We start from the raw sequence: 27,122 nt of genomic DNA, 5'->3' as shown, positions 1-27,122 counted from the left end.
ATGTTTACCCGTGTTTTATTGATTATGCAAAGGCATTTTACTGTGTGGATCATAACAAACTACGGATAATGCTGTGAAGAATGGGAATTTCAGAACACTTAATTGTGTCATAAGGAACCTTTATATAGATCAAGAGGCAGTTGTTCAGACAGAACAAGGGGATACCGATTGGTTTAAAGTCAGGAAAGGTGTGCATCAGGGTTGTATTCTTTCACCATACCTATTTAATCTGTACGCTGAACAAATAATCCGAGAAGCTGGACTATATGAAGAAGAACAGGGCATCAAGATTGGAGGAAGACTCATTAACAACCTGCGTTATGCAGATGACACAACGTTGCTTGCTGAAAGTGAAGAGGACCTGAAGTACTTACTAATGAAGATCAAAGACCACAGCCTTCAGTATGGATTGCACCTCAACATAAAGAAAACAAAAATCCTCACAACTGGACCAACAAGCAACATCACGATAAATGGAGAAAAGATTGAAGTTGTCAAGGATTTCATTTAACTTGGATCCACAATCAACAGCCATGGAAGCTGCAGTCAAGAAATCAAAAGATGCATTGCATTAGGCAAATCTGCCACAAAGGACCTCTTCAAAGCGTGGAAGAGCAACGATGTCACCCTGAAGACTAAGGTGCGCCTGACCCAAGCCATGGTATTTTCAATCACATCATATGCACGTGAAAGCTGGACAACGAATAAGGAAGACTGAAGAAGAGTTGACGCCTTTGAATTGCGGTGTTGGTGAAGAATATACCATGGACTGCCAAAAGAACAAACAAATCTGTCTTAGAAGAAGTACAACCAGAATGCTTCTTAGAAGCAAGGATGGTGAGACTGCGTCTTACATATTTTGGACATGTTGTCAGGAAGTATCAGTCCCTGGAGAAGGACATCATGCTTGGCAGAGTACAGGGTCAGTGGAAAAGAGGAATACCCTCAATGAGGTGGATTGACACAGTGGCTGCAACAATGAGCTCAAGCATAACGACTGTAAGGATGGCACAGGACCAGGCAGTGTTTCATTCTGTTGTGCACAGGGTCGCTATGAGTTGGAACTGACTCGACAGCACCTAAGAACAACAACAACAGGAATAAATAAAAAGTCATCTACAAAGGAGAGTCAATAAGACTAAGCTCTGACTACTCAGGAGAAACCAGGCAGGCAAGAAGGCAATGGGATGACATATATAAAGCACTGAAGGAAAAAAATTGCCACCCAAGAATTATATATCCAGCAAAAGAGTCTCTCAAATGTGATGGTGAAATTAGGGCATTTCCAGATAAACAGAAGTTTAGGGAGTTTGGAAAAACCAAATCAAAATTATAAGAAGTACTAAAGGGAGTCCTCTGGTTACAAAATAATGACATCAGATAATAACCCAAGACTAGAACACCCGACAGAACAACCAGATATCAACCCAGATATGGAAGTCACAAAAATAAATCAAATCTAAAACACTGAAACAAGTCAGCAGAGAGGTCAATATGTAAAAGATGACAACAATAAAACAAAAAAAGAGGGATTAATAATATAGTCATAGAATGTTCATATGGAGAGGAAGTTGAGGCGATATCAAGAAATAAAAGACTGGTTTAAACTTAGAAAAATAGGGGTAAATGTTAAGGTAACCACAAAGGAAACTAACATTCCTACACATCATAACAAAAATGAAGAAAACCATGAAGACGCAGCAAATACAAAATCAACAACAATGAAAAAGATGAAAAGAAAATAAAGAAAAATGACTCAGCACACAAAATTAAGTGGAACAAAGAAACCATCAACAGCACACACACACAAAATATCAAAATGACAGCACTGAACTCATACCTCTCAATAATTACACCAAATGTAAATGGACCAAATGCACCAATAAAGAGACAGATCGGCAGAATGGATTTAAACAAATAAATAAATAACACGATCTGTCTATATGCTGCCTGCAAAAGATACACCTTAGATTTAGACACAAACTAAAACTCAAAGGATGGGGAAAAAAAAAAAAAAATCAAGCAAACAACAATAAAAAAAGAGCAGAAGTGGCAATATTAATTTCTGACAAAATAGAATTTAAAGCAAAATCCACCACAAATGATAAGGAAGGGCACTATATAATGATTAAAGGGTCAATACACCAGGAGAACATAACCATAATAAATATTTACACACCCAATAACAAGGCTCCCAAATACAGAAGACAAACTCTAACAGCATTGAAAAGAGAGATAGACAGCTCCACAATGATGGTAGGGGACTTCAATACACCGCTTTCAGAGAAGGACAGAACATCCATAAAGAAGCTCAATAAAGACACGGAAGATCCAAATGCCACAATCAAACAACTTGACCTCATAGACATTTACAGAACACTCTACCCAATAGCAGCCAACACACACGACACATTCTCCAGAACAGACCACATATTAGGCCATAAAGCAAGACTTAACAGAATCCAAAACATCGAAATACTACAAAGCATTTTTTCTGATCATAAAGCCATAAAAGTAGAAATCAGTAATAGAAAAAGCAAGGAAAAAATATCTAATACGTGGAAAATGAACAACACCTTGGGTTATAGAAGAAATTAAGAACAAAGAAATTCATAGAATCAAATGAGAATAAAAACACATCCCACCAGAACTTTGGGACACAGCAAAAGCAGTGCTCAGAGGTCAATTTATAGCAATAAATGCACATCTACAAAAATAAGAAAGGGCCAAAATCAAAGAATTAACCCTACAACTCAAACAAATAGAAAAAGAACAGCAAAAGAAGACTTCAGGCACCAGAAGAAAGCAAATAATAAAAACTAGAGCAGAATTAAATGAAATAGAAAACAGAAAAACAACTGGGAAGAGTTAACAAGACCAAAACCTGGTTCTTTGAAAGATCAACAAAATCGATAAACCACTGGCCAAACTGACAAAAGAAAAACAGGACAAGAAGCAAATAATCCAAACAAGAAATGAGGTGGGCAATATCACAACAGGCCCAACTGAAATTAAAAGATTCAAAACAGAATATTATAAAAAACTGTACTCTAACAAATTTGAAAACCTAGAGGAAATGGACAAACTTCTAGAAACACACTACCTACCTAAAGTAACACAGAGGTACAATGACTAAGTAAACCTATAACAAAAGAAGAGGTATAAAAGGTAATTAAAAAAACTCCCAAAGAAAAAAAAGTGCTGGCCCCGATGGCTTTCCTGGAGAATTCTACAAAACATTCAGAGAGGAGTTACCACTACTACTACTAAAGGTATTTCAGAGCATATTAAAGGAGGGAATACTCCCAAACTCACTTTATGAAGCCAGCATAACCCTGGTACCAAAACCAGGTAAAGACACCACCAAAAAAGGAAATTACAAACAAATATCACTCATGAACTTAGACGTGAAAATCCTCAACAAAATTCTAGCCAGTAGAATTCAACAACGTATCAAAAAAATAATTCACCATGACCAAGTGGGATTCATACCAGGTATACAAGGATGGTTCAACATTAGAAAAACAATTAATGTAATCCATCATCAAAACAAAAGACAAGAACCACATGATCTTATCAATTGATGCAGAAAAAGAAAAGGCATTTGACAAAGTCCAACACCCATTCATGATAAAAACTCTCAGCAAAATAAGAATAGAAGGAAAATTCCTCAACATAATAAAGGGCATTTATACAAATGCAACAGCCAACATCGTCCTAAATGGAGAGAGTCTGAAAGCATTCCCCTTGAGAACGGGAACCAGACAAGGATGCCCTTTATTAACACTTTTATTCACCATTGTGCTGGAGGTCCCAGCCAGAGCAATAAGGCAAAAAAAAGAAATAAAGGGCATCCAAATTGGTAAGGGAGAAGTAAAAGTATGCAGAAAACCCTGAAGAATTCACAAGAAAACTGCTGGAACTAATAGAAGAGCTCCGGAAAGTCACAGGATACAAGATAAACATACAAAGATCAGTTGGGTTCCTCTACACCAACAAAGAGACTGTCGAAGAGGAAATCACCAAATCAACACCATTTACAATAGCCCCCAAGATGATAAAATACTTAGGAATAAATCTAACCAGAGACGTAAAAGACCTATACAAAGAAAACTACGAGACGTTACTGCAAGAAATCAAAAGATACCAACATAAGTGGGAAAACATACCTTGCTCATGGACAGGAAGACTCAACATTGTGATAATGTCTATCCTACCCAAAGCAATCCACAGATACAATGAAATCCTGATCCTAATTTCAATGGCATTTTTTAATGAGAGGGAGGAACAAAGCACCAACTTCATATGGAAAGGGAAGAAGCCCCAGACAAATAAAGCATTTACTGAAAAAGAAGAACAAAGTGGCAGGCCTCACATTACCTAATTTTAGAACCTACGATACCACCGCAGTAGTCAAACCAGCCTGGTACTGATACAACAACAGATATATAGACCAATGGAACACAATTGAGAATCAAGATGTAAATTCATCTACTTATGAACAGCTGATACTCAACAAAAAGGCCCAAAGTCTGTTAATTGGGGAAAAGACAGTCTCTTTAACAAACAGGGCTGGCATAGCTGTATATCCATCTGCAAAAAAAATGAAACAAGGCCTGTACCTCACACCATGCACAAAAACTAACTCAAAATGGATCAATATAGATCAATGAGGAAAAACTAGGGACAATGCTAGGAGCCCTAATACATGGCATAAACAGAATGCAAAACACTACTAACAATGCACAAACACCAGAAGAGAAACTATAAAACCGGGGGCTTCTAAAAATCAAACACTTAACGCTCATCCAAAGACTTCACCAAAAGAGTAAAAAGACAACCTATAGACTGGGAAAAAAATTTTGGCTATGACAAATCTGATCAGCATCTAATCTCTAAAATCTATAAGATACTGCAAAACCTTAACAACAATAAAACAACCCCATTAAAAAATGGGCAAAGGATATGAACAGGCACTTCACCAAAGAAGACATTCGGGCGGCTAACAGATACATGAGGAAATGCTCACGGTCATCAGCCATTAGGGAAATGCAAATCAAAACTATAATGACATACCATCTCACCCCAACAAGGCTAGCATTAATCCAAAAAACACAAATTTGGAGAGGTTCTAGAGAGACTGGAATATTTATACACTGCTGGTGGGAATGTAAAATGGTACAACCACTTTGGAAATTGATTTGGTGCTTCCTTAAAAAGCTAGAAATAGAACTACCACAGGATCCAGCAATCCTACCCCTTGGAATATATCCGAGAGAAATAAGAGCCCTCACACAAATAGATATATCCACACCCATGTTCATTGCACCACTGTCTACAATAGCAAAAAAATGGGAAAAACCTAGGTGCTCATCAACCAATGATTCAATAAATTATGGTATGTTCACATAATGGAATACTATGTAATGATAAAGAACAACACTGAATCCATGAAAGGTAACACGGGTGAATCTGGAAGGCATTATGCTGAGTGAAATTACTTAGTCCCAAAAGGACAAATATTATATGAGACCACTATTATAAAAACTCAAGAAAAGGTTTATACACAGGAGAAAACATTCTTTGATGGTTAGGAAGGTCGGGAGGGAGAGAGAAGGGTATTCACTAACTAGCTAGTAGACAAGAATTATTTTAGGTGACGGGAAGGCCAACACACAATGCAGGAGAAGTCAGCACAACTGGACTAAACCAAAAGCTAAAAATTTTCCTGAATACAACGAAACACTTAGAGGGACAGAGTAGCAGGGGCAGGCATCTAGGGACCACGGTTTCAGGGGACATCTAGGCCAACTGACTTAACAAAGTTTATTAAGAAAATGTTCTGCATCCCACTTAGATGAGTGGTGTCTAGGGTCTCAAAAGCTAGCAAGCGGCCATCTAAGATGCATCAATTAGTCCCAACCCAACTGGAGCAAAGGAGAATGAAGAACACCAAAGACACAAGGAAAAATAAGAGCCCAAGAGACAGAAAGGGCCACATAAATCAGAGACTCCATCAGCAGCCTGAGACCAGAAGAACTAGATGGTACCTGGCTGCCACCAATGACTGCCCTGACAGGGAACACAATAGAGAGTCCCCGATGGAGTGGGTGAAAAGTGGGGTGCAGAACTCAAAATCTGGTAAAAAGACCAGACTTAATGGCCTAAGACTGAAGGGACCCCAGAAGACATGGCCCCCAGACTCTCTGTTAGCCCAAATCCAGAACCATTCCCAAAGCCAATTCTTCAGACAAAGATTAGACTAGACTATAAGACATAAAATGACACTGGTAAGGAGGATGCTTCTTAGCTCAAGTAGACACATGAGACTAAGTAGGCAGCTCCCGTCTGGAGGTGAGATGAGAAGGCAGAGGGGGACAGGAGCTGGTTGAATGGACACAGGAAATACAAGGTGGAGAGGAAGAATGTGTTGTCGCGTTATAGGGATAGCAACTAGGGTCACATAACAATGTGTGTCTAAGTTTTTGTATGAGAAACTGACATGAACTATAGCGCAACTAAAAAAAAGAAAGTGTTCAGCATCTCACTTTGGTGAGTGGCATCTGGGGGTCTTAAAAGCTTGCAGGATGCCATCTAAGATGCATCAATTGGTCCCAACCCACCTGGAGCAAAGGAGAATGAAGAACACCAAAGGTAGAAGAAACCAGAGACTCCATCAGCCTGAGACCAGAAGAACTAGATGGAGCCCGGCTACCATCAATGACCGCCCTGACAAGGAACACAAAAGGGGGTCCCTGAGGGAGAAGGAGAAAAGTGTGGTTCAGAACTCCAATTCATGTAAAAAGATCAGACTTAATGGTCTGACTGAGACTAGAGGAACCCCAGAAGACATGGCCCCTGAACTCTCTGTTAACCCAGAACTAAAACCATTCCTGAAGCCAACTCTTCACACACAGATTATAAAACTGGACTATATGGACTATAAAACATAAAACAATAACCATGAAGAGTGTGCTTCTTAGTTCAAGTAGATACACAAGACTAAATGGGCAGCTCCTGTCCGGGGGTGAAATGAGAAGGCGAAAAGGGATAGGAGCTGATTGAATGGACGTGGGAAATGCGGGGTGTAAGGGGGAGTGCGCTGTCACATTACAGTGATTGCAACTAGGGTCACATAACAATATGTGTATAAATTTTTGTATGAGAAATTAACTTGAGCTGTAAACTTTCACCTAAAGCACAATTAAAAAAAAAGAAATGTCTTTGAATGCTTTACACACATTATGTTAAGTATAAAAAAAAAAAAACTAGTGCCATCATAAGCATGGAATAAAGAACCCTGTGAATACTACTGTTCTGAAATACACTATTTGAACATTCGTTCATTCATCCAATGTTTACTCAGCATCTACTATGAGTCGGAGTTCCTTGGTGGTGAAAATGATTAACAAATGCACTTGGCTAATCAAAGGATTGATGGTTTGAGTCTACCCAGAAGAGCCTTGGAAGAGAATACTTCTTAAAAAATCAGCCACCAAAAATCCTATGGAGCACGGTTCTACTCTGACACACAATTCAATGGCAACTGAAAATAAACAAACAAACAAAAGATGTTCCAGGCAGTTCTCTAAGCGCTACCATTTCTAAGGTAAATGAAAAAAATAATAATAAATAAAAAGTCATATTCATATCTATGGGGATGATGGATTATTAAGTATTATATGCTCAGAGGGCATGGTTACAGTGTTCTAGATGCTCTAGTTTAGAACGAGAGTATCACGCAGACTTAACACAAATACTCTAAGTAAACAGAGACTGAAGGTCTTCAGTTTCTGAGTTCTCCAGTCGCTGATACATTAGCAGGTCCAAGCAGGTCTGAAAAAATATTTCTTCAAAACACATTAATCCCAGTACTCGCTCCATTCCAATAGGCAAAGGAAGCAAACAACCAAGCTAAGCATTTATTCACTACCTATTTCCTTGGCTCTATCCCTGGCTTCACCATTCACCTGAAAATATTGGGCAATGAATCCCTGCAGTTCTCTCAAAAAAAATTTTTTTTCTTTTTTGTCTAGAAAATCTAAAATTGTGTTTAGTGCCTCAGAGAGATGTTAGGGAAAACCAGTCACGTCTCAGTGGTGTTGGGGCCCCTGATTTGTGCAAATGGTAAAAATACTCGACTACTAACCAAAAAGTTGGAGGCGTGAGTAGACACAGAGCTGCCTCAGAAGAAAGGTGGCAAGATACTTCTGAAAAATCAGCCATTAAAAACACTATGGACCACAGTTCTACTCTGACACACATCGAGTTGCCAGAGTCAGGGTCACCATCCATTGGAGGCAACTCAATGGCAACTGGTTTTTTGGTCTCAGGGAGCTGTTTTATAAGCAAATCAAACTGGGCTGCAGGAAACACAGATTGGTCTCTCAGTATGATTTTCCACATAGATTTTTTTTTTAAGAGTCTCTTGTTTATCCAAAATAAAGATAAATTCACATACACCAGAAACAAGAAGTGATAGATTCAAAGAGCCATCTATTCAGTGCCAGACCTGAGTATTGACGTTATGTCTTACAAATCGCCTTCTCTGTGCAGTAATATCACAAACTCTATATAATACTATCAACCATGCAGCTTCTGCCTTCAGATCTTCTTAAAAGTTTTACTCTACATCGGTCACTGTCACTATTTAATAGTGATTTCTTATATTCGACTTCAAACTCAGAATGATCGTTCAAGACATAGAATAGTCGTCTTCTTAAGAAAACTGTTGCCTCCTGGGGGGGTGATGGAAGATGCTGCAGATTACCTGAGCCATCACTTCCATGAAAGATGTCTGCAGTTGACATTTTTTAATATTCTTGTGTGATACAGTGTCTTCAGACAGAACGAGGATTCCTTACTTAAACAAAAGGGATCAGCTGATGCAGAATTAGGTCGCATCTCAGCTCTCTGTTCTCATGTTTCAGTTCTCTAAGAAGTTAGAAATAACGGCCTCTGCGTCTTCTGTCTTTCTGTATCTTATCAGCAAAATAGAGCCATCTTATTCTTCATGGCCTCAGGATGATTTTCACCTTCCCCTTCATTGAGATGTAGGATCTAACACATTAGATGTTAATCTGGACATAGAAAAGGACCTAAGTACAAAGGTGTCTTAAAAAGCTGGCATCTTTCTGTGTTTGGGGGCAGAGAATAAAATAATGGACAAGGTTGAGATTCCCAGTAAGACACAAGATGGCCACACCAAAAGAAAAAGTGTCAAATGGCAAGCAGATTTATTCCATCCATCAAGTTTCTACATCCCCCTTATAATAGACAGGAAAACCTACAAAAGCCAGAGCCTGTGTAAGGTGGAAATCTGTTCAGAGAAGGAAAGCTCACTGGATGTTTACGAGATAGGATTCTTAATAGAGAGCAACAGAAAAGTGGTAAGCACCCTACCAAAGGCGGAAGACTTGTGAGACTCAAAAAACAAGGCAGTCCCATTGAGTTCCAGCTTTCACTGTACTATGTGAGCATTGAGCGTTATGTTGGAGGTGGGGCACAGAATTACAAGGAGACTGTGCAATGCTGAAGGAAGAGGTTTCTTGGGGTCTATATACGTCTTGGAGTCCTAGTGGCACAGTGGTTATGAGCTACAGCTGCTAACCAAAGGGTCAGCAGTTCAAATCGTCCATAAGCTCCTTGGAAACCCTATGGGGCAGTTCTACTCTGTCCTATAGGTCACTATTAGTCGGAATCGACTCAACTGCACAGTTTGGTTTTTTGGTTTGATATATTTCTTGGTCAAAAAACCACAAGCGTGAGGCATCACAATACTAGTTCTAAAATTTCCCAAGTTACCATAACATGGATTATGTTTCTGTCTTCTTTTAAGTTAGCTGAGGACCCCCAAGGCAACATTCAAAATATTTCAATCGCAAGGAGTGTTTATGCATAGGCTTCTCTTGATGCAATTTCTTTCAAGGAATTATGCCCTAAAGGCTGGTATTCTATTTTTAGGGATCTAGTTTTTTTTTAGAATACTAGAATACTATTCGGAAACCCTAGTGGCGTAGTGGTTAACAGCTACGGCTGCTAACCAAAAGGTCGGCAGTTGGATTCCACCAGGTGCTCCTTGGAAAACCTATGGGGCAGTTCAACTCTGTCCCATAGAGTTGCTATGAGTCAGAGTCAACTCAACGGCAACGGGTTTTCTTTTTTCTTTTTCTTTTTGTAATGCTATAAAGCTAAAATGCTGGTCAGTGGAATCCAGCTGATAGAAACAGTATAGCCAAAGCTATGTTACTGGAGAAACAAGTACATTTTTGAGTATTATTAATATTTAGGCAGTAGAGTCATCTTCTAAATCTTAGGGCTTTTACTCTCACCATACCCTCTTCCTGGATTATTCTTCCCATAGTTACCTACATGGCCAATTTCCTCGCCTCCTTCATGGCCCCTCAAATCCTGAATTCTCAGATAAGGCTTATCATACCTATGAAGCATAGTCTGTGCTGCCCCTATAACAGCATCCTAGAAAGATCCACCCTTACCCTACTTTAGTTGGTTTGTTTGTTTTCTTGTCCATAGCACATTCACAAACTATATAATTTGTTTATTATATTTATTTAGTGAGAAAACTATCTTGGACTCAGGGGGGTTGGAGTCTCTGGATGGTATAAATGGTCAATGCGTTCAGCTGCTAAACGAAAGGTTGAAAGCTTGAGTCTATCCAGAGGCACCTTAGAAGAAAGGCCTGGCAAGCTACTTCTGAAAAATCAGACATTAAAAACCCTACGGAGCCCAGTTCTACTCTGATGCACATGGGGTCACTATGAGTTGGGGTCACCATGATTTGGCCTCAACTCAATGGCAACTGATTTTTTGGTCTCAGGGGGTTGTTTTACAAGCAAATCAAAGTGGGCTGCAGAAAATACAGATAGGTCTATGATAGAAACTTCCTAGGTCGCAGTATGATTTTCCACATAGACATTTTGAGAAGAGTCTTGCTTATTCAAGATAAAGATTGATTCATACATATCAGAAACAAGAAGTGATAGATGTGAAGTTGGAATTGATTCAATGGCATACGACAACAATAACACAAGGGCAGAACACTTTGCCAATTTTGTTCACTGAGATATCCCAAACAATTAACATAGCGCTTGGCACCTAGCAAGAACTCAATATATATTTGTTGAGTGCATCTCTTAGAGCAAAGGTGGTGGAATGGTAAAAGTAAAACATCCGTTCTAAGAGGATTAAAAAAAAAAAACTATGAAGAGTCACGAAAATGTACATTTTCTTGTTGTGAACCACTCAAGATGAATTCTGGGAAAGGAGAAGGGGGACTTTTTGTCCCCTAATATATTTTTATTTCCATTTCCCTTGCTCACAGTGAGCTTTAATCACTGATGTCAAACTAGAGACACAAGTCAGTATACAGACTTTATGTTTTCCTGTGGTAGAGGCCACAGCCCAGATTTCAGACAAATGAGAGTGCCAGCCAGCATTCATTTTGTGGCTGCTATTTATGCATTCTCCTTCTCACAACCAAGTGGAATCATTGGTTAAGCCATCATGCTCCCTAGGAAACACTGGCTCGTATTTCAGTGGATTCTCCAAAACCCCTATTTCCTGCAAATTCACCATTTGAGAAGGTTTATTAAAAAATGTCAAACTCAGCAACATCTTCTGACCCAGAGGGTCAGGTTCACCTCTAAATAAATCTGTCACCCTCTATTTTCAGATGTTATGGTTTAAGCAAATGAAGATCGAGACAGAAACTTTATCTTGAGTATGTCCTGAATTATTACCATTTCATATTGTTGAAAAAAATACCAAGATATATATGAAAACATGCATATGTGTATGGAGTCCCTGTGTGGTACAAATGATTAACGTGCCTGGCTAATCACCAAAAGATTGGCAGTTTGAGATCACCTAGAGGGCCTCAGAAGAAAGGCCTGGTAATATACTTCCAAAAACCAGCCATTGAAAACCCTGTGGTGCAGGTCTATTCCGACACACTTGTAAGCGATTTCCTTGAGATAAACAGATAAATCTCTCTCTCTCTCTTCCCACACACACACACATATATATATACAGACACCCTGGTGACACAGTGGTTAAGAGCTACGGCTACTAACCAAAGGGTCGGCAGTTCAAATCCACCAGGAGCTCCCTGGAAACTCTATGGGGCAGTTCTACTCTGTCCTATAGGGTCGCTATTAGTCAGAATCAACTCAGTAGCAAAGGGCTCATATATATTTTCACTTGTTTTGCTTCTCTCAAGAACCCAACCTAAGACAGGGTCATTTTAGCAAAAAATGAACAATGAGAATGTAACAAGTGTGTTCAATCAACACTGCTTCAAATGATAAGGCTGGGGGAGTAAGTAAGTTGAGAATTTGATAAAAGGAACTTGCTTCTCTATTCAACACCCCACCCCCAAAACACACCTCATTTCAGGTGTAAGGAAGAGCCAGGCCTTAGCCATCAATAGTACCTGTTGAGTTTGCAACCCACCTAAAACATCATATATCCTCAGATGATCAATTACTACAAGAGGTTTTTTGCCTCGTTTTATTTTTCATGGAACAATGACTCTCAAAACTTAAGAGATTATAAGAAACTACTAGAAAATGTCTATCTTAAGTAGCTACAGATTTGCCAGATACAATTTGGGCATCTGTCCATCAGGAATCACCACAAATCCATCCCCTAAGGCCTTCTGAACAGCCAGCCTCAAAGAACTCACTTCTCTAGGCTGGGCTAAAAACCCAAAGGAAATAAAACATGCTGGTGGCTTTTGCCAGGGGCTTTATTACCAAGCAAAATATAAGCAATATCAAGATATTAAAACACGGCTAGTAACCTTTAATAACACTTTTTCCAACATTGTCTCTCCAGGGACTCTGGAATAGAGACATTTCCACTGAATGGTCAGGAGATTTGGAGACAGATCTGGCTTAGAATCAGGGCTCTGCAACTCATTAGCTATATAAGCTTGGAAATTATCTAATTTTTTTTAAGCATTATTTGCCTCATTTGCAAAATGAGAAGGCTATGAATAGCTTTTTAGTTTGTTATAAAAATTAAGTGAGATATGCCAGGTAATAATGGATAATGAGTATTTAAAAAGTGCCAGGTGCTGGATGAAATAAGTACTGCTAGTAGATGAGAAATTTAAGGCATGAGAGATTAAATAATTTGCCCAAATTGCCCAAATCCACATAGGAAGTCACAAAAACAGGACTTGAACCCAGCATCAAAGCTATGCTTTTAGCCCACTATCTATAATGCCTAGTATGGAACATCTGTACTGAGTAAAGACTTAATAAATATGCAACACTGCTACTTCTATTAACGTCCCATCACCACATCAAATAAGGTCATATATAACATTAAATACTCACGCCCAAAAATACACAATACCTGGGACAGGGCAGCAACAGCTCTCCCTCAACAACGCAGGCCTCTTTCTCAAGAAGTTCAGGACACTCCTTCCCACCTCCAATGGCAATGTGCTTCACATTCCTGCTCCTACTCCTAAAGCCTGGAGAGAGACTCCCTGAGCGACACGTCTTAGAGCAAGGACTCCAGGAGGTCCACTCGGTGGTTTCACAGTCCTTCGGCATGATGCAGGATTGAACAGTCAAAGGGAAGGAGTCTTGCATGCACAGGCTGAGGGAACAGAAGCAGAAAACAGGAGGCCACAGATTAAACAGATGCAACCAACATTATGAAGTGCCTACTATGAGGAAAAAAAAAAAAAGTTTAAATCTGCTTTAAGCTTCCAAATACAAAAACAAAAACAGTTGCCGCCCGCATCCACTCTGACTGACTGATGGACACCCCATGTGTGTCGGAGTAGACCTGTGCTCCTTAGGTTTTCAAGTGACTAATTTTTCAAAAGGAGATTATCAGAAGTTTCTTCTTTTTTTGGCTATAATCTTTTTTTTTTTTTTTTTTTAAGTGTACTTTAGATGAAGATGTACAGAACAAACTAGCTTCTCACCAAACAGTACACATATTGTTTTATGACACTGGTTAACAACCCCATGACATGTCAACACTCTCCCTTCTCGACCTGGGGTTTCCCATTACCAGCCTTCCTGTCCCCTCTTGCCTTCTAGTCCTTTCTCCTGGGCTGGTTGTGCCCCTTCGGTCTTGTTTTGTTTTATGGGCCTGTCTTATCTTTGGCTGAACGGTGAACCTCAGATGTGACTTCATTAGTGAGCTAAAAGGGTATCTGGGGGCCATACTCTCCAGTCTCTGTCAGGCCAGTAAGTCTGGCCCTTTTTTGTGAGTTGGAATTTTGTTTTACATTTTTCTCCAGCTCTGTCCAGGATCCTCCATCATGATCTCTGTCAGAACAGTCAGTGGTGGTAGCCAGGCACCATGACCGTACTGGACTCAGTCTGGTGGAGGCCATGGTAGCTGTGGGTCATTAGTCCTTTGGACTCAACTTTCCATTGTCTTTTGTCTTCTTCATTCTCCCTTGCTCCCAAGGGCGTGAGACCAGTGGAGCATCTTAGATGGCTGCTCACAGGCTTTTAACATCTCAGGTGCTACTACCCAAGGTAGAATGTAGAACATATAAACTACGTTATGCCAGCTGAGTTACATGTTCTCCAAGACCACGGTCCCCACAGACCTCGGCCCAGAAACTCTGTCCCTCGGGGAACCTGGATGAGTCTACGGAGCCGTCACAACCTTGCACCAGGACTTTGTTCTGAGGCACCTCTAGGTCAACTCAAACCTCCAACTTTCTGGTTAGCAGCCAAGTCCTTAATGGTTTGTAACACCCAGGGACTCCCAAACTTCCAAACAGAAGGATTTAAAAAAATATTAAAGACCTTATGATAAAATATCGAAGGGAATAATACTTTAAGAATGTGCACTGCATTTCACCTGAAACAGTGGAGCTCTTTCACTCTACACAAGGCAGGTGCACTTGGCACTTTGTCCAATGTGCTTTCACCTACGATATGACCTACAGCTACCACACACTGGTTGGGTCCCAGGTGCCACCATTGTGAAGCACTTCACAGACACTTTCCCACAACAAACTTACGAGTTTACATATTATTATATCCATGTCACAAATGAGAAAACTTAGGCTCAGGGAGCTTAAATCAAACCAGCCCTGTTGGTACAGTGGTTATGCACTCAGCTGCTAACCAAAAGGCTGGCAGTTCAAATCCACCAGCTTCTCCATGGGAGAAAGATGTGGCAGTCTGCTTCCGTAAAGATTACAGCCTTGGAAACCCTATGGGGCAGTTCTGCTCTGTCCTATAGGGTTGCTATGAGTCCGATTTGACTCCACAGCAATGGGATTAGGTCAGTACAAGGTAAATGAAAGCTTCAGAGCATTAATCTGTTCATACTTTTAAATACTGGGCTATTAAAAAAAGTGTGATATTGATCATGATTCCCTACACTCTGAGGCATTAATTGTTGAGCATCAATTTCCTCCTCTGGAAAATTCGGGTGCTATCAAGTACTTGTCTAATTGCAAAATAGATAAATAAATAAAAAGGTAAGATACGTGATAATGTGATGAATTCAACATAAAAATATTTATAATGATGAGAAGAAACACTGATGAGGCAGTGATGGGCCACCTGGGAAGGCAGGGGAACTCAGAGAGAAGTATATCTGAACTGTACTTTAAAAGATTAATGGGCACTTCTCAGGCACAGAGGGACTACTATTCTAAACCAAGGGAACTAAATTTCCAAAGTCTTGAAATAACACCTCATGGCATGGGAATCAGTGTCTTATTGGAGCTGGCTTATACAGACTCATGAGAGCTAAGCGTTAAAATTTATCAGGAATTTTGCAAGCCATTTGACTTAAAATTGTCCAAGGTGGGAGTATTTACACTACTGAAATTGACAAATGCTAGAGATTCCTCCTATGACCCTCCACTTCCACCAATGCAACACCCACCCCCCGAACCCAAAGCTGGCTGTTAAACATTTACAAGCAAGCAAAGTGGATAGATATTAGGCACGTGGGTTCTTCAAAAGCAGTTCTGAAAAGTCCGTGTTACAGCTAAGGAGCTTAATTCTGAGCACTAAATGATCCTATGTGGAACCAAATCTATTAGGCTCATAGAGGGAGATAACATTTCAAACACTAATTGGCATCTTTTTCTTTTTCTCACATCCTTGTTGTTAGCCCTTTCCTTATTCAGTCAAAGGCATCCATTGCTTTGGGGAGGAAAAGGGCAATTTTGATAGAAATGTAAACCAAAGACAGGGTCAGTGTTCAGCTACTGACTTTCAAATTGGACCTATGAAATCTGGTGGAAAAAGGAGCTCTGGACAAGATTTGGTAATGGTTCCTCTGTGTGTGGTCAAAAAGAAGACAGATTGCTTCCAGGTTTTTGACTTGGAAAAACATGTAGGCGAGGGAGCCACCAAGGGAGAAATGAATTATAAAAGGTGATGTGCAGAGAAGAATAAAATATGCTCATATTTGGCCATATTGATGAGTAACTTATACTGAAATTCTGTATTGATATCCCCCATTAAGCTAAGAGAGTTACTGCTACTATCACAGAGAAAAAGGTAACATGATGTAAGACAAACCTTTGTTCCAATATTTTATTTTTTTTAATCTGTTTAGATCATATTAACCCCTTCCAAACGAAAAAGGCAATGCATATCTTATTACCATTATTTGCATATCTTATTGCCATTATTCACTCTGATACGTCACTTTAGGGCCTGAGATCGAAAGCACACGAGGACGAACCTCTCAAAAATGCCCTGCCTACTACAGAATGGGAAACCATGGTAGCGTAGTGGTTAAGAGTTCAGCAAAAGGTCGCCGGTGTGAATCCACCAGGTGCTCCTTGGAAACACTCTGGGGCAGCTCTACTCTGTCCTGTAGAGTTGCTATGAGTGAGAATCAACTCCACAGCAATGGGCTTGATTTTCTTTTTTTCTTAAATATAGAATGTACCATCACCGTCACTACGCTATGCGGAGGTGGGGTGAGGCAGCACCTCTTTCTGTTGTGAGACGGACAGAAAGCTTTTGATCAACAAGAAGTTTCTAGACTTTGGTTTTTTGGAAATGTAAGAAATTCTACAACTTGCGTATGTTTTTAGAAAAACAGTCTCAACTTCCAAAATGGACTTTCTTCTTGTCTTTTAAAGAAGGCCCTGCACTATTTAGTTCTCAGTCTACAAGTGAAGTGGTGGTTCGGTTCTCTCAATTTAGCAGTTTTCACTTTCTATTGTTCATCCTCTGAGCACTGACTTTTCCTGCTGGACCAGTAGAAGGGATAAGAAGACTCAAGCAGTAAGAACACTTGCAAGGAGTTGCAAGGATCCATCAAGGCTTTCATAGTTTTGAAAAGGGGTCCTGTGTCTTGTTTTCCCTGCCAACAAAGCATGTGTGTGCCACTGATTACATATTTACTTATTATTAATGTAATTTTCACTAACTCACCCCCTTGGATAAAAAATAATAATAAAAGTTATCATATCAGACCCTGGTCTAATGTGATCAGTGAGATTGCACAAACAGTTGCAAATGTGAATCCACTGCAGAGTGCCAAGAAAGAAAAGCCTGGCAATCTACTTCCCTAAAGATTAAAGCTAAGGAAACCCTATGGAGTAGTTCTACTCTGTAATATATGAGGTTGCCACGAGTCAGAATTGACTTTATGGCAACGTGTTTCATGTTCTTTTGGGAGGAGCACTAGACTGTAAGTCAAAATTATCTGGGTTCTAAGTTTTGCATAACAATAAACTCATATGATCTTAATTTCTGCAATGATCAGTTTCATTATCGGCAGAAAAGAAATAATAAATTGTTCTCTGCTCACCCCAAGAGTTGTCATAACCATTAGAGAAAGTGAAACCAGCTTATCAACTAAAGCATGCAACAGGAATTATTGTTCACACACAAAAATCACCATCAGTCCTGTCATAGAAGGTGGTGTGCCTGTTTCTTGAAACAGATATATGCTGTTGATTTTTTAAAAAGAGATGCTACAATAATTATACCCCCTTGACATTTATAGAGCACACTGCCATTTGTAATTACTTCACAAGCATTCAAATGTAAAGGAAATCTTTGAGACTAGAAATTAGTAATTCTTACGTTCACTGGAAATGTAAGGAAACCTCTTACAAAATAAGGGCAGAAACTCTTATAAAATGGAAATCAACAGAAAAGCATCCCCCTACATTATTACATATTTCAAACATGCAGAAAAGCTTGACAAATACCCTATATCTTATTAAAAAGGATTAACGTTTGCTTCAGATCAAATTAAATTAATACATATTTACAAATTCAGATGGAATCCCCTGTGGTATTTGCAATCCCAGTTTTATCTTTCTTCTAGTTACTGCCGCTATCCATTTGATATGTATTATTTCAGGCCATGTCTTTAGACTTGAGTTGGACTGAGCTGTGTCCCCCAAAAGCGTGTCAGCTTGGCTAGGCCATGATTTCCGGTAGTGTGTAATTGTCCACCATTTTATCATCTGATGTGATTTTCCTATGCGTTGTAAATCCTACTCTATGATGTTAATGAGGCAGGATTAGAGGCAGTTATGTTAATGAGGCAAGACTCAATCTACAAAACAAGGTTGCATCTTCAGTCAGTCAGTCTCTTTTGAGATATAAAAAAGCAATAAGCAGAGAGAGATAAGCAGACCTTGTACAACCAAGAAACAGCACCAGGAGCAGATCATGTCCATTGGACCGAGCGTCCCCGCGCTGAGAAGCTCCTAGACCAGGGGAAGACTGATGACAAGGACCTTCTTCCAGAGCCAAAAAGTCTTCCCCGGGAGCTGACACCCTGAATTTGGACTTCAAGTCTCCTAGATTGTGAGAGAATAAACTTCTTTTTGTTAAAGCATCCACTTGTGGTATTTCTGTTATAGCAGTACTACATAAATAAGACAACACTGTAACTAAAAAATATATATATACTTAGAAAAAGCATATAAGATTGTTTTTACCACTGCTTTTAAAAAAAATTTAGCAAAATGTTTAAAATTATTGTCTTATTACAATGTTGTCTTATTATAATGTTGCCAAATGTTGTCTTTGTATACATATCACACTGGAAATTATTTTTCTCACCTAATATTATGATTTTCTAGATCTATCCAAATTGATAAATGCAAATGGAGTTCATTCATTTTAACTGCTAACCAATATTCTAAGCTGTCAGTATATGGCAATTAATTTATTCATTCCCCAGTTAGTGGACATTTAGGTTGTGTTCAATTTCTTACAATTCCTCAGGATAATGGACTGAAGTTCCTAGTACAAGTCTCTATATGTCACACATGTAGGAGTGATTTCCTCTAGAGTTTTTTCCTAAAGTTGGCAAAGGTACTAGGTGAAGTGAAGTTTCTTCTTTCCCACATGCTCACAAATCTCGATATTATCAGATTTACTTTTTCCAAAACGTGAGAAAGTTCATTTGCATTTTCCAGATTATCACTGAGTTTATCTTCTTCTCATATCTTTAGTGACTACTCAGACTTGCTATCCTGTGAATTCACCATTCATACTGTTTGTCCACTGTGGTCGGCAGACTAATGCTCCCTGCTCAACAAAGATGCCCATGCCCTAATTCTCAGAATTTATGAATCTTTCTACCTTGCACGAAAAAAGTGACTTTCTAGATGTGATTAAATTAAGGATCTTGAGAGGGAGATTTTACTGGATTATATAAAAAAAAAAATTTTTTTTTTTTTGTTATATATATATAGGTGGGCCCAATGCAATCACAAGGGTCCTTACACGAGGGAGTCAAGAAGGTTAGAGTCAGAGAAGTAGATATGAAAACAGAAGTAGATTTCGGAGTGATGTGAAGCCACAAGTCAAGGAATGTGGACAGCCGCTAGAACCGAGAAAAGGCAAGGAAATGAATTCTCCCTAGAGCCTTCAGGAGGAATGCAGCCAACCGTTTTAGACTTCTGACCTACACAACTGTAAGATAATACATGTGTGTTGTTTTAAGCCTCTAAATTTTTTGCAATTTGTTGAAAAATTACAAATCCCATACATGTATTTTTCCTTTTTTCTTACCGAATTTTAGAAGTACACTAACACATAGATATATGCATACATAGATTATGATGATAGACAGAACTATAGAGAGATATTCATGGACAGATTACAGATAGTAACCTGTTGCTGGTTCTACATGTTACAAATGTCCTTTCTCATAATTTGAATTTTACTTTTGTTTATGGTGCCCTTTCGCTGTACGGAATTTTTTTGTTGTTTATTGTTCAATCTTTCCCTTTATAATTTTTTTATGCCACGCTTAAGATTATCCTCCATCACAACGATATTAAGATATATGCTATCTTTTCCTTCTTGAAAACTTCTATACTTTTCTATTTCACATTTAGGTCATCAGTCAAGTTGACACTCATTTTCATTTACGGTACTTTGTAGGATCTATTATTTATCTATTTATTTATTTATGAACATCCATGAGTCAGATGTTTAACCTACATCCATACCCAAAAATCCCATTGCTGTCAAGTTGAATTTCAACTCACAGCAACCCTACAGAACAGAGCAGAACTACCCTACATAATTGTCTTCTATTTCTGCTCTATTTTCTTTTTGTTATTTCCTAAAGATTTCCTTAAAATTATCTTATAATTTTTAACACCTTTTGCGATCAGACTTTTAATGTACAAGAGTCTTATTTCCTAATTATTCCTTTTTAATTTTATCCTTTTTTATTTCATGACTACATATCTCATGTTTTTGACAATATTAATTATAACTTTTTTTTTTTTTTTACTTTATTTCTTACTCCCTACATTATCTTTATTCTAAATTTCAGGTTTCTATTTATTTGGTATCATTGTTTCATATTGGACGTAGCTCAAATGTCTGGGGATCCTCAGATACCATGGATTAAAGTGAGGCAACACAAACACTGACTGGGAGCTCACCAATCACAAGAGAGGCTCCTCAAATGGTAAGCACTACTATTGGCTGATTAGGCAAGGACCAGGCCATTTTATTGGAGAAGTTCAAATGCTAGTCCCCATCAGTCTTTAGTTTTTAACTTTCCTTTTCTTAAGATAGGAAGCCTCTCACCTTTTGCCTCATGTGTGCAGACTCGGCTGTTGGCTTTATGAAAGCTGACTGGAGAAAGAAAACTGGAAGGGTACTTCACAAACTATTTATGAATTTTCACTTAACCGACATGTTCTCAGTGTGGCTATTCAAGCCTACACTATCTTCTTCAGGCAAGTGGGTCATCTTAGGACCATTGAACACATTTTTCTTCAGAATTACTTAGTGCCTATAATTCTTGTGTCTTCCGTGATTCTTGTATTCTTGTATTCAGTATAGCCTATAGAGTAGGCTATACTGTGGTAACCAATAAACTCTGAGATCTCAATGGTTTAACAAAATAAGTACTCATTTTCCTTTTACATAAACTTGGACACAGGTTATTCAGCTGTCCTAGGGACACTCCTCTAAACAAAGGCTGAAGGATACAGGCTGTGTCCAGTTTTAGATTTACCACCTAGAATACGTGGCTTCCAAGTCACCTTTAGAAAAGAAAGACAAGGTTGGAGGGTGGCCTGGGATGATTCACAGTTTCGGACTAGAAGTGGCTTACGTTACTTCTGCCCGCATTTTATTGGCCAGATTTTGGTTGCTATAAGGTTGCTATGAGTCGGAATCGACTCAATGGCAGCGGGTTTGGTTTGGTTTGGTTTTTGGTCAATGACTCCATTATAACTGCAAAAGAAGACAGTGAAATATATTTCTATGTGCAAAAGAGAGGCAAAAATATGATAAACAAATAGTTTTGGGTCTGATACAGTTGTATCATGCAAACTGATCTGCTTCTTGAAGGTCTTCAGGGTAGCTTTCAGCTTTCTCCACTCTGCTAGGTAAATTACCATACATTCATCCGCTTTCTAACTCCCAAAATGCTTGTACTTTCTTTACAGCTGTCATATCCATTCCCATCATATTTGTCCTTGAGAATTTGTATGTGTGTGTGTGTGTTTTAGGTGGAAGTTTACAGTATGAATTAGTTTTTCATTCAAAAATTTATACACAAATTATTTTGTGACATCGGCTGCAATCACCACAACATGTCAGTACTCTCTTCCTTTCCCTTTACACCTCGAGTTTCCCACGCTTACTTGTTCAGGTTTCCTGTCCCTTCCTGCCTCCATATCTTGCTTTTGGGCAGGTGTTGCCCACTTGGTCTCATATGCTTGATTGAACTAAGAAGCATATTCCTTACATGTATTATTGTTTGTTTACAGGCCTAATCTTTGGCTGAAAGGTGGGCTTCAGGTGTGGCTTCAGTTCTGAGTTAGCAGGGTGTCTGGGGGCCATAGTCTCGGGGGTCTTTCCAGTCTCTGTCAGACCAGTCTGATCTTTTTTCTGTGAATTTGAATTTTGTTCTACGTTTTTCTCCTGCTCTGTCTGGAACCCTCTATTGTGACCCCTGTCAGAGCAGTCACTGGTGGCAGAGGGGCATCATGTAGTTTTTCTGGGTCCAGGCTGGTGGAGGCTGTGGTTCATGTGGTACACTAGTCTTTTGGACTAATATTTTCTCTGTGTCTTTGGATTTCTTCATTCTCCTTTGCTCCAAACACAATGAGACCAATAGATGTATTTCACGGCTGCTTGCAAGCTTTTAAGACCCCAAACACTACTCACCAAAGTAGGATGTAGAACATTTTTTTTACGAACTATGTTACGCCAATTAACCTAGATGTCCCCTGAGATCATTGTCCCCAGCCCTTGGCCCCAGCATATCAGTCATTCAGGGTATTTATATGTGTCTAGGATTTTTTTTTTTTTTTTTAGAAAGCTTCTATGGCTTTGCCTTGGTCAAGATGTGCTAACTTCCCCTATGTTGTATGTCGTCTTTCCCTTCACCAAAGTTAACACTTGTCTACTATCTAATGACTTGTCCTCCCCACCTCTCCCCTCCCTAGTAACCATCAAAGATTTTTTTTTTCCTGTGTGTCTTTTCTTGAGTTTTTACAATAGTGGTCTCATACAATATTTGTCCTTTTTTGATTGACTTATTTCACTCAGCTTCATGCCCTCCAGATTCATTCATGTTGTGAGATGTTTTACAGATCCATCATTGTTCTTTATCACTGAATAGAATTCCATTGTGTGTGTGTACCATAATTTGTTTATCCATTCATCTCTTGATGGGTATTTAGGTTGTTTACATTGTTTTTGCTATTGTGAATAACGCTGCAATGAACCTGGGTGTGCATATGTCTATTTGTGTAATAGCTCTTATTTCTTTAAGATAGGAGCGTGTCTTAGGCTGTGTTCTATACAGAAGCAAACCAGTGATGCATATAAATACATATAGAAAGAGACTTAGATCAAGGATATGGCTCACATGGTTGTAGAGGCTGGAATGTCCCAAGTCTGTGGTTTAGGCTGGAGATTTGTTCTGATTCACATAGCCACAGGAGCTGATGAATCCAAGATTGGTCAGTCTGACAGCAGGGGGCTCTGGATCACAGACTGAGACCAACAAATCCCAAGACTAGCAGGCAAGATGGCAGATAAGCTGCTAGCTCAAGTTCTAAGAATTGGAGGTCAGATGAACAGGAGCCAACAGCAGGATCCAGAGCTAGCAAAATCCCACAAGACTTGACAGAAGGTCGACTGATATTGGACACAGGGTACGCCCCCAAAGAAACCCCCCTTTAACTGATTGGCTACTCACAGCAAATTCCAAATTGGAGGTGATCACATCATTCTACAACTGCCAAACTACATCATACTGCCAAATCACTAAGAATGACAGCCTGGCCAAGATGACACACAACCTTAATGACTACAGAGTGGGATTGCTGGATCATACGGTATTTCTATTTCTAGCTTTTTAAGGCAGTGCCATGTGGTTTTCCATAGTGGTTGCACCATTTTACATTCCCACCAACAGTACGTAAGAGTTCCAATCTCCCCACAACCTCTCCAACATTTTTTCCTGTTTTTTTGATTAGTGCCAGTAATGTTGCGGTAAGATAGTAAAAAAAAAAAAAAAAAGTACCTCATTGTGATTCTGACTTGCATTTCTATAATGGCTAACGATTTTGAGCATTTCCTCATGTGTTTGTGAGCTGCCTGAATATCTTCTTTGGTGAAGTGTCTATTCCTATTTTTTTTTTTTTTTGCCATTTTTAATTGGATAATTTGTCTTTTTGTTATGAAGGAATTGAAACATTCTACAGATTTTGGAGATTAGACCCTTGTCAGATATGTCATAGCTAAAATTTTTTTTTTCCCTCTCTGTAGGTTCTCTTTTTACTCTTTTGGTGAAGTCTTTGAGGAGTGTAAGTTTTAATTTTGATGAGCTCCCAGTTATTTAGTTTATCTTCTGGTGTTTGTGCATTGTTAGTTATGGTTTGTATTCTATTTATGTCATGAATAGGGCACCTAGCATTGTCCCTATTTTTTCTTCTGTGATCTTTACGGTTTTATATTTAGGTCTGTGATCCATTCTAAGTTAATTTTTGTGAATGAGGTATTGGTCCTGTTTCATTTTTTTTTCCAGATGGACATCCAGTTTTGCTAGCACCGTTTGTTAAAAAGACTGTTTTCTCCCCATTTAATGGACTTTGGTTCTTTGTCAAAGATTAGCTGACCACTGGTGGACACAATTATACCTAGGTTCTGGATTCTATTCCATTGGTCTATGTGTCAGTTGTTGTACCAGTATCAGGCTGCTTTGACTACCATGGCTGTATAGCAGGTTCTGAGGTCAGGCAACGTGAAGTCCCCTTCTTTGTTCTTTTTCTTCAACAATGCTTTGCTTATCCGGGGCCTCTTTCCTTTCCATATAAAGTTGGCAATTAGCTTTTCCATCTCATTAAAGAATTAAAGAATGCTATTGGTATTTGGATCATATTTGGATCAGGATTGCATTACATCTGTATATCACTTTGGGTAGAACTGACATTTTCATAATCTCGAGTCTTCTTATTTATAAGCATGATATGTTTTTTCCATTTATGTAGTCCTCCTTTGGTTTCTTACATTAGTGTGTTGTAGTTTTCTTTGCATAGGTCTTTTACATTCCTGGTTAAATTTATTCGTAAGTATTTTATGTTTTTACGGGCTATTATACATGGTATTATTTTCTTGATGTCCTTTTCGAAGTTTTCTTTGATGATGTACAAGAATTCAACTGATTTTTATATGTTGATCTTGTCTCCAGCTACTCTGCTGAATATTTCTATTAGTTACAGTAGTTTTCTTGTGGAATCTCTGGGGTTCTCTATGTGTAAGGTTCTTTACTGTCATTTAAATGGGGTACTAGCATACAACAGAAATAAATGGTTGTGTTCATTTTCTCATGTTTAACCAGAAATCTGAAAAGGCGTTTGACACAAAGTCTAGTTAAAGCCCCATAATGATTCAATCTATGAATCAATTTACTCCTAGAGAGGTAAATCAACTCTACACATGAAACAATAAGAAAATACAGACTAGAAGTAATTTCAAAATGTATTAGTTTACTACCCAGTTGTCAGCATATTTTTATTTATATTAATCTTGTTATAAATCACGTAATATTTGTCTATAGAATTTACTAATTCCAAAAATCCATGTTACAGTTGAAAAGTTTGTTTTTATAGAGGTGAAACTGCAACTAAGAAAACACTTTTTAAAATCTTAATAAAACATCTGGGCCACTCAAAAGCCTGGTTAGTCCAATTATTTACCAAAGACACTGCTATCCATACGGTAGCAGATTACCTAAATGATAGAAAAATAACAAGGGAACAGTTGCTTCTAGATTTTATAGATTCTAACTTAGGGAATGATTGCAATATCACATCATGAAAATAACATCAACGAGTAAAATGTAAATGGAAAAATGAAAAGAAATGAACCAGAACTGAGACAGGCTGAAAAGAGAACAGATTTGGGAAATCAAATGGAATGCACACTATTTTCTTTTAATGATTTTGACTCTAAGCTGGTACCATTTTTCTGCCACAAGTCAAACTAATGGGACTATCTGGGGAAAAAAAAAAAATGATGAGAATGATAACCTGAAGACAGAAAACGTGTATATGCCAAGATTTATGTGAAATCCCTGACTTTTAGAAAATTGGACCAAGAAGTGAGCATAGCTGCCTACTGCCATGTAAGCCTCAGCAAACAAAGACGTTTGAGTGAGCAGAGCTTTATAAATGTTGTCCAGAACACTACTGGAAACCCTGGTGGCATAGTGGTTAAGTGCTATGGCTGCTAACCAAAAGGTCAGCGGTTTGAATCCACCAGGTGCTCCTTAGAAACTCTACAGGGCAGTTCTACTCTGTCCTATAGGGTCGCTATGAGTCAGAATCAACTTGAAGGCAGTGGGTTTGGGTTAGAAAACTATTGTAAAAATGTAAGATGTAATTTAAATTTATTAAGAAAAATTTTAATGATCACCGAGAAGTTTTAGCTGAAAATTTGAGCTTTCTTTTATCTATAGCCTCTCTTGCAAACAATATATTTCCAGTAATTTGAATCAAAACATTCTCCCTATATAAATATTGATTATACTCATATATTTTGCTTATTTCACTTGCAGTTATTTCTATAAAAAATTCCTTTGCCAAATTAACATAAGACAGAAACTAAAAATGGGCAACTTACATCTTGCTTCACAGGAATGATATTTACAACGAATGGGGGATTACTCCTTGAGATATACACAACTTTTCTTTCCAATTCTCAGTAAAATAAAATGAGCTATTAAAATGTCTCTTAATTTCTTTTTATTTGTACAAGTTCAAACTTTTCAGTAGGTAAGAATCCTGAAACTATGTACTAAAGCTAAAATGGTAGGGTGAAATTATATTTTCAATATGCTGTTTATTTGTTTATGTGGAATAGAGAGGTTATTCTATAGAGAGAAGCACACACATACACTCTGATACTAAATTCTTGAGAAGGAATATCCTTGAGAGTGATGTTATACCAAAATGGAATGTTTTTAGTACTGTGATCATTTGCTATTACTAGAAAACATAATTCAACAGAGATTTAAAATGCAGTGTAAGTCTCTGAATAAAACAGATTTTATTGCTCCAGATTTCTTAGACATGGTACTAGGAGTGAGTGATATGTAGGTATGTATTTGTGGGTAAAAGGTTAGAGAAGAAA

General features: G+C 38.5%; 1 protein-coding gene across 1 annotated transcript in view; it reads right to left on the bottom strand.

The window, feature by feature from the left end:
• THSD7B (thrombospondin type 1 domain containing 7B) overlaps nt 1-27,122 on the bottom strand; it is a 989,424-nt gene that overhangs the window by 604,326 nt on the left and 357,976 nt on the right. The window contains exon 4 of the mRNA XM_049889254.1: nt 13,381-13,629. Within this exon, the coding sequence (XP_049745211.1) occupies nt 13,381-13,629 (249 nt within the window). The remainder of the gene's footprint in view (nt 1-13,380; nt 13,630-27,122) is intronic.

Source organism: Elephas maximus, chromosome 6, assembly GCF_024166365.1.
Source record: "Elephas maximus indicus isolate mEleMax1 chromosome 6, mEleMax1 primary haplotype, whole genome shotgun sequence".
NCBI lineage: Eukaryota > Metazoa > Chordata > Mammalia > Proboscidea > Elephantidae > Elephas > Elephas maximus.
Note: the sequence above shows the minus strand (reverse complement) of the source record. Positions and strands in the feature narration are given on the sequence as shown.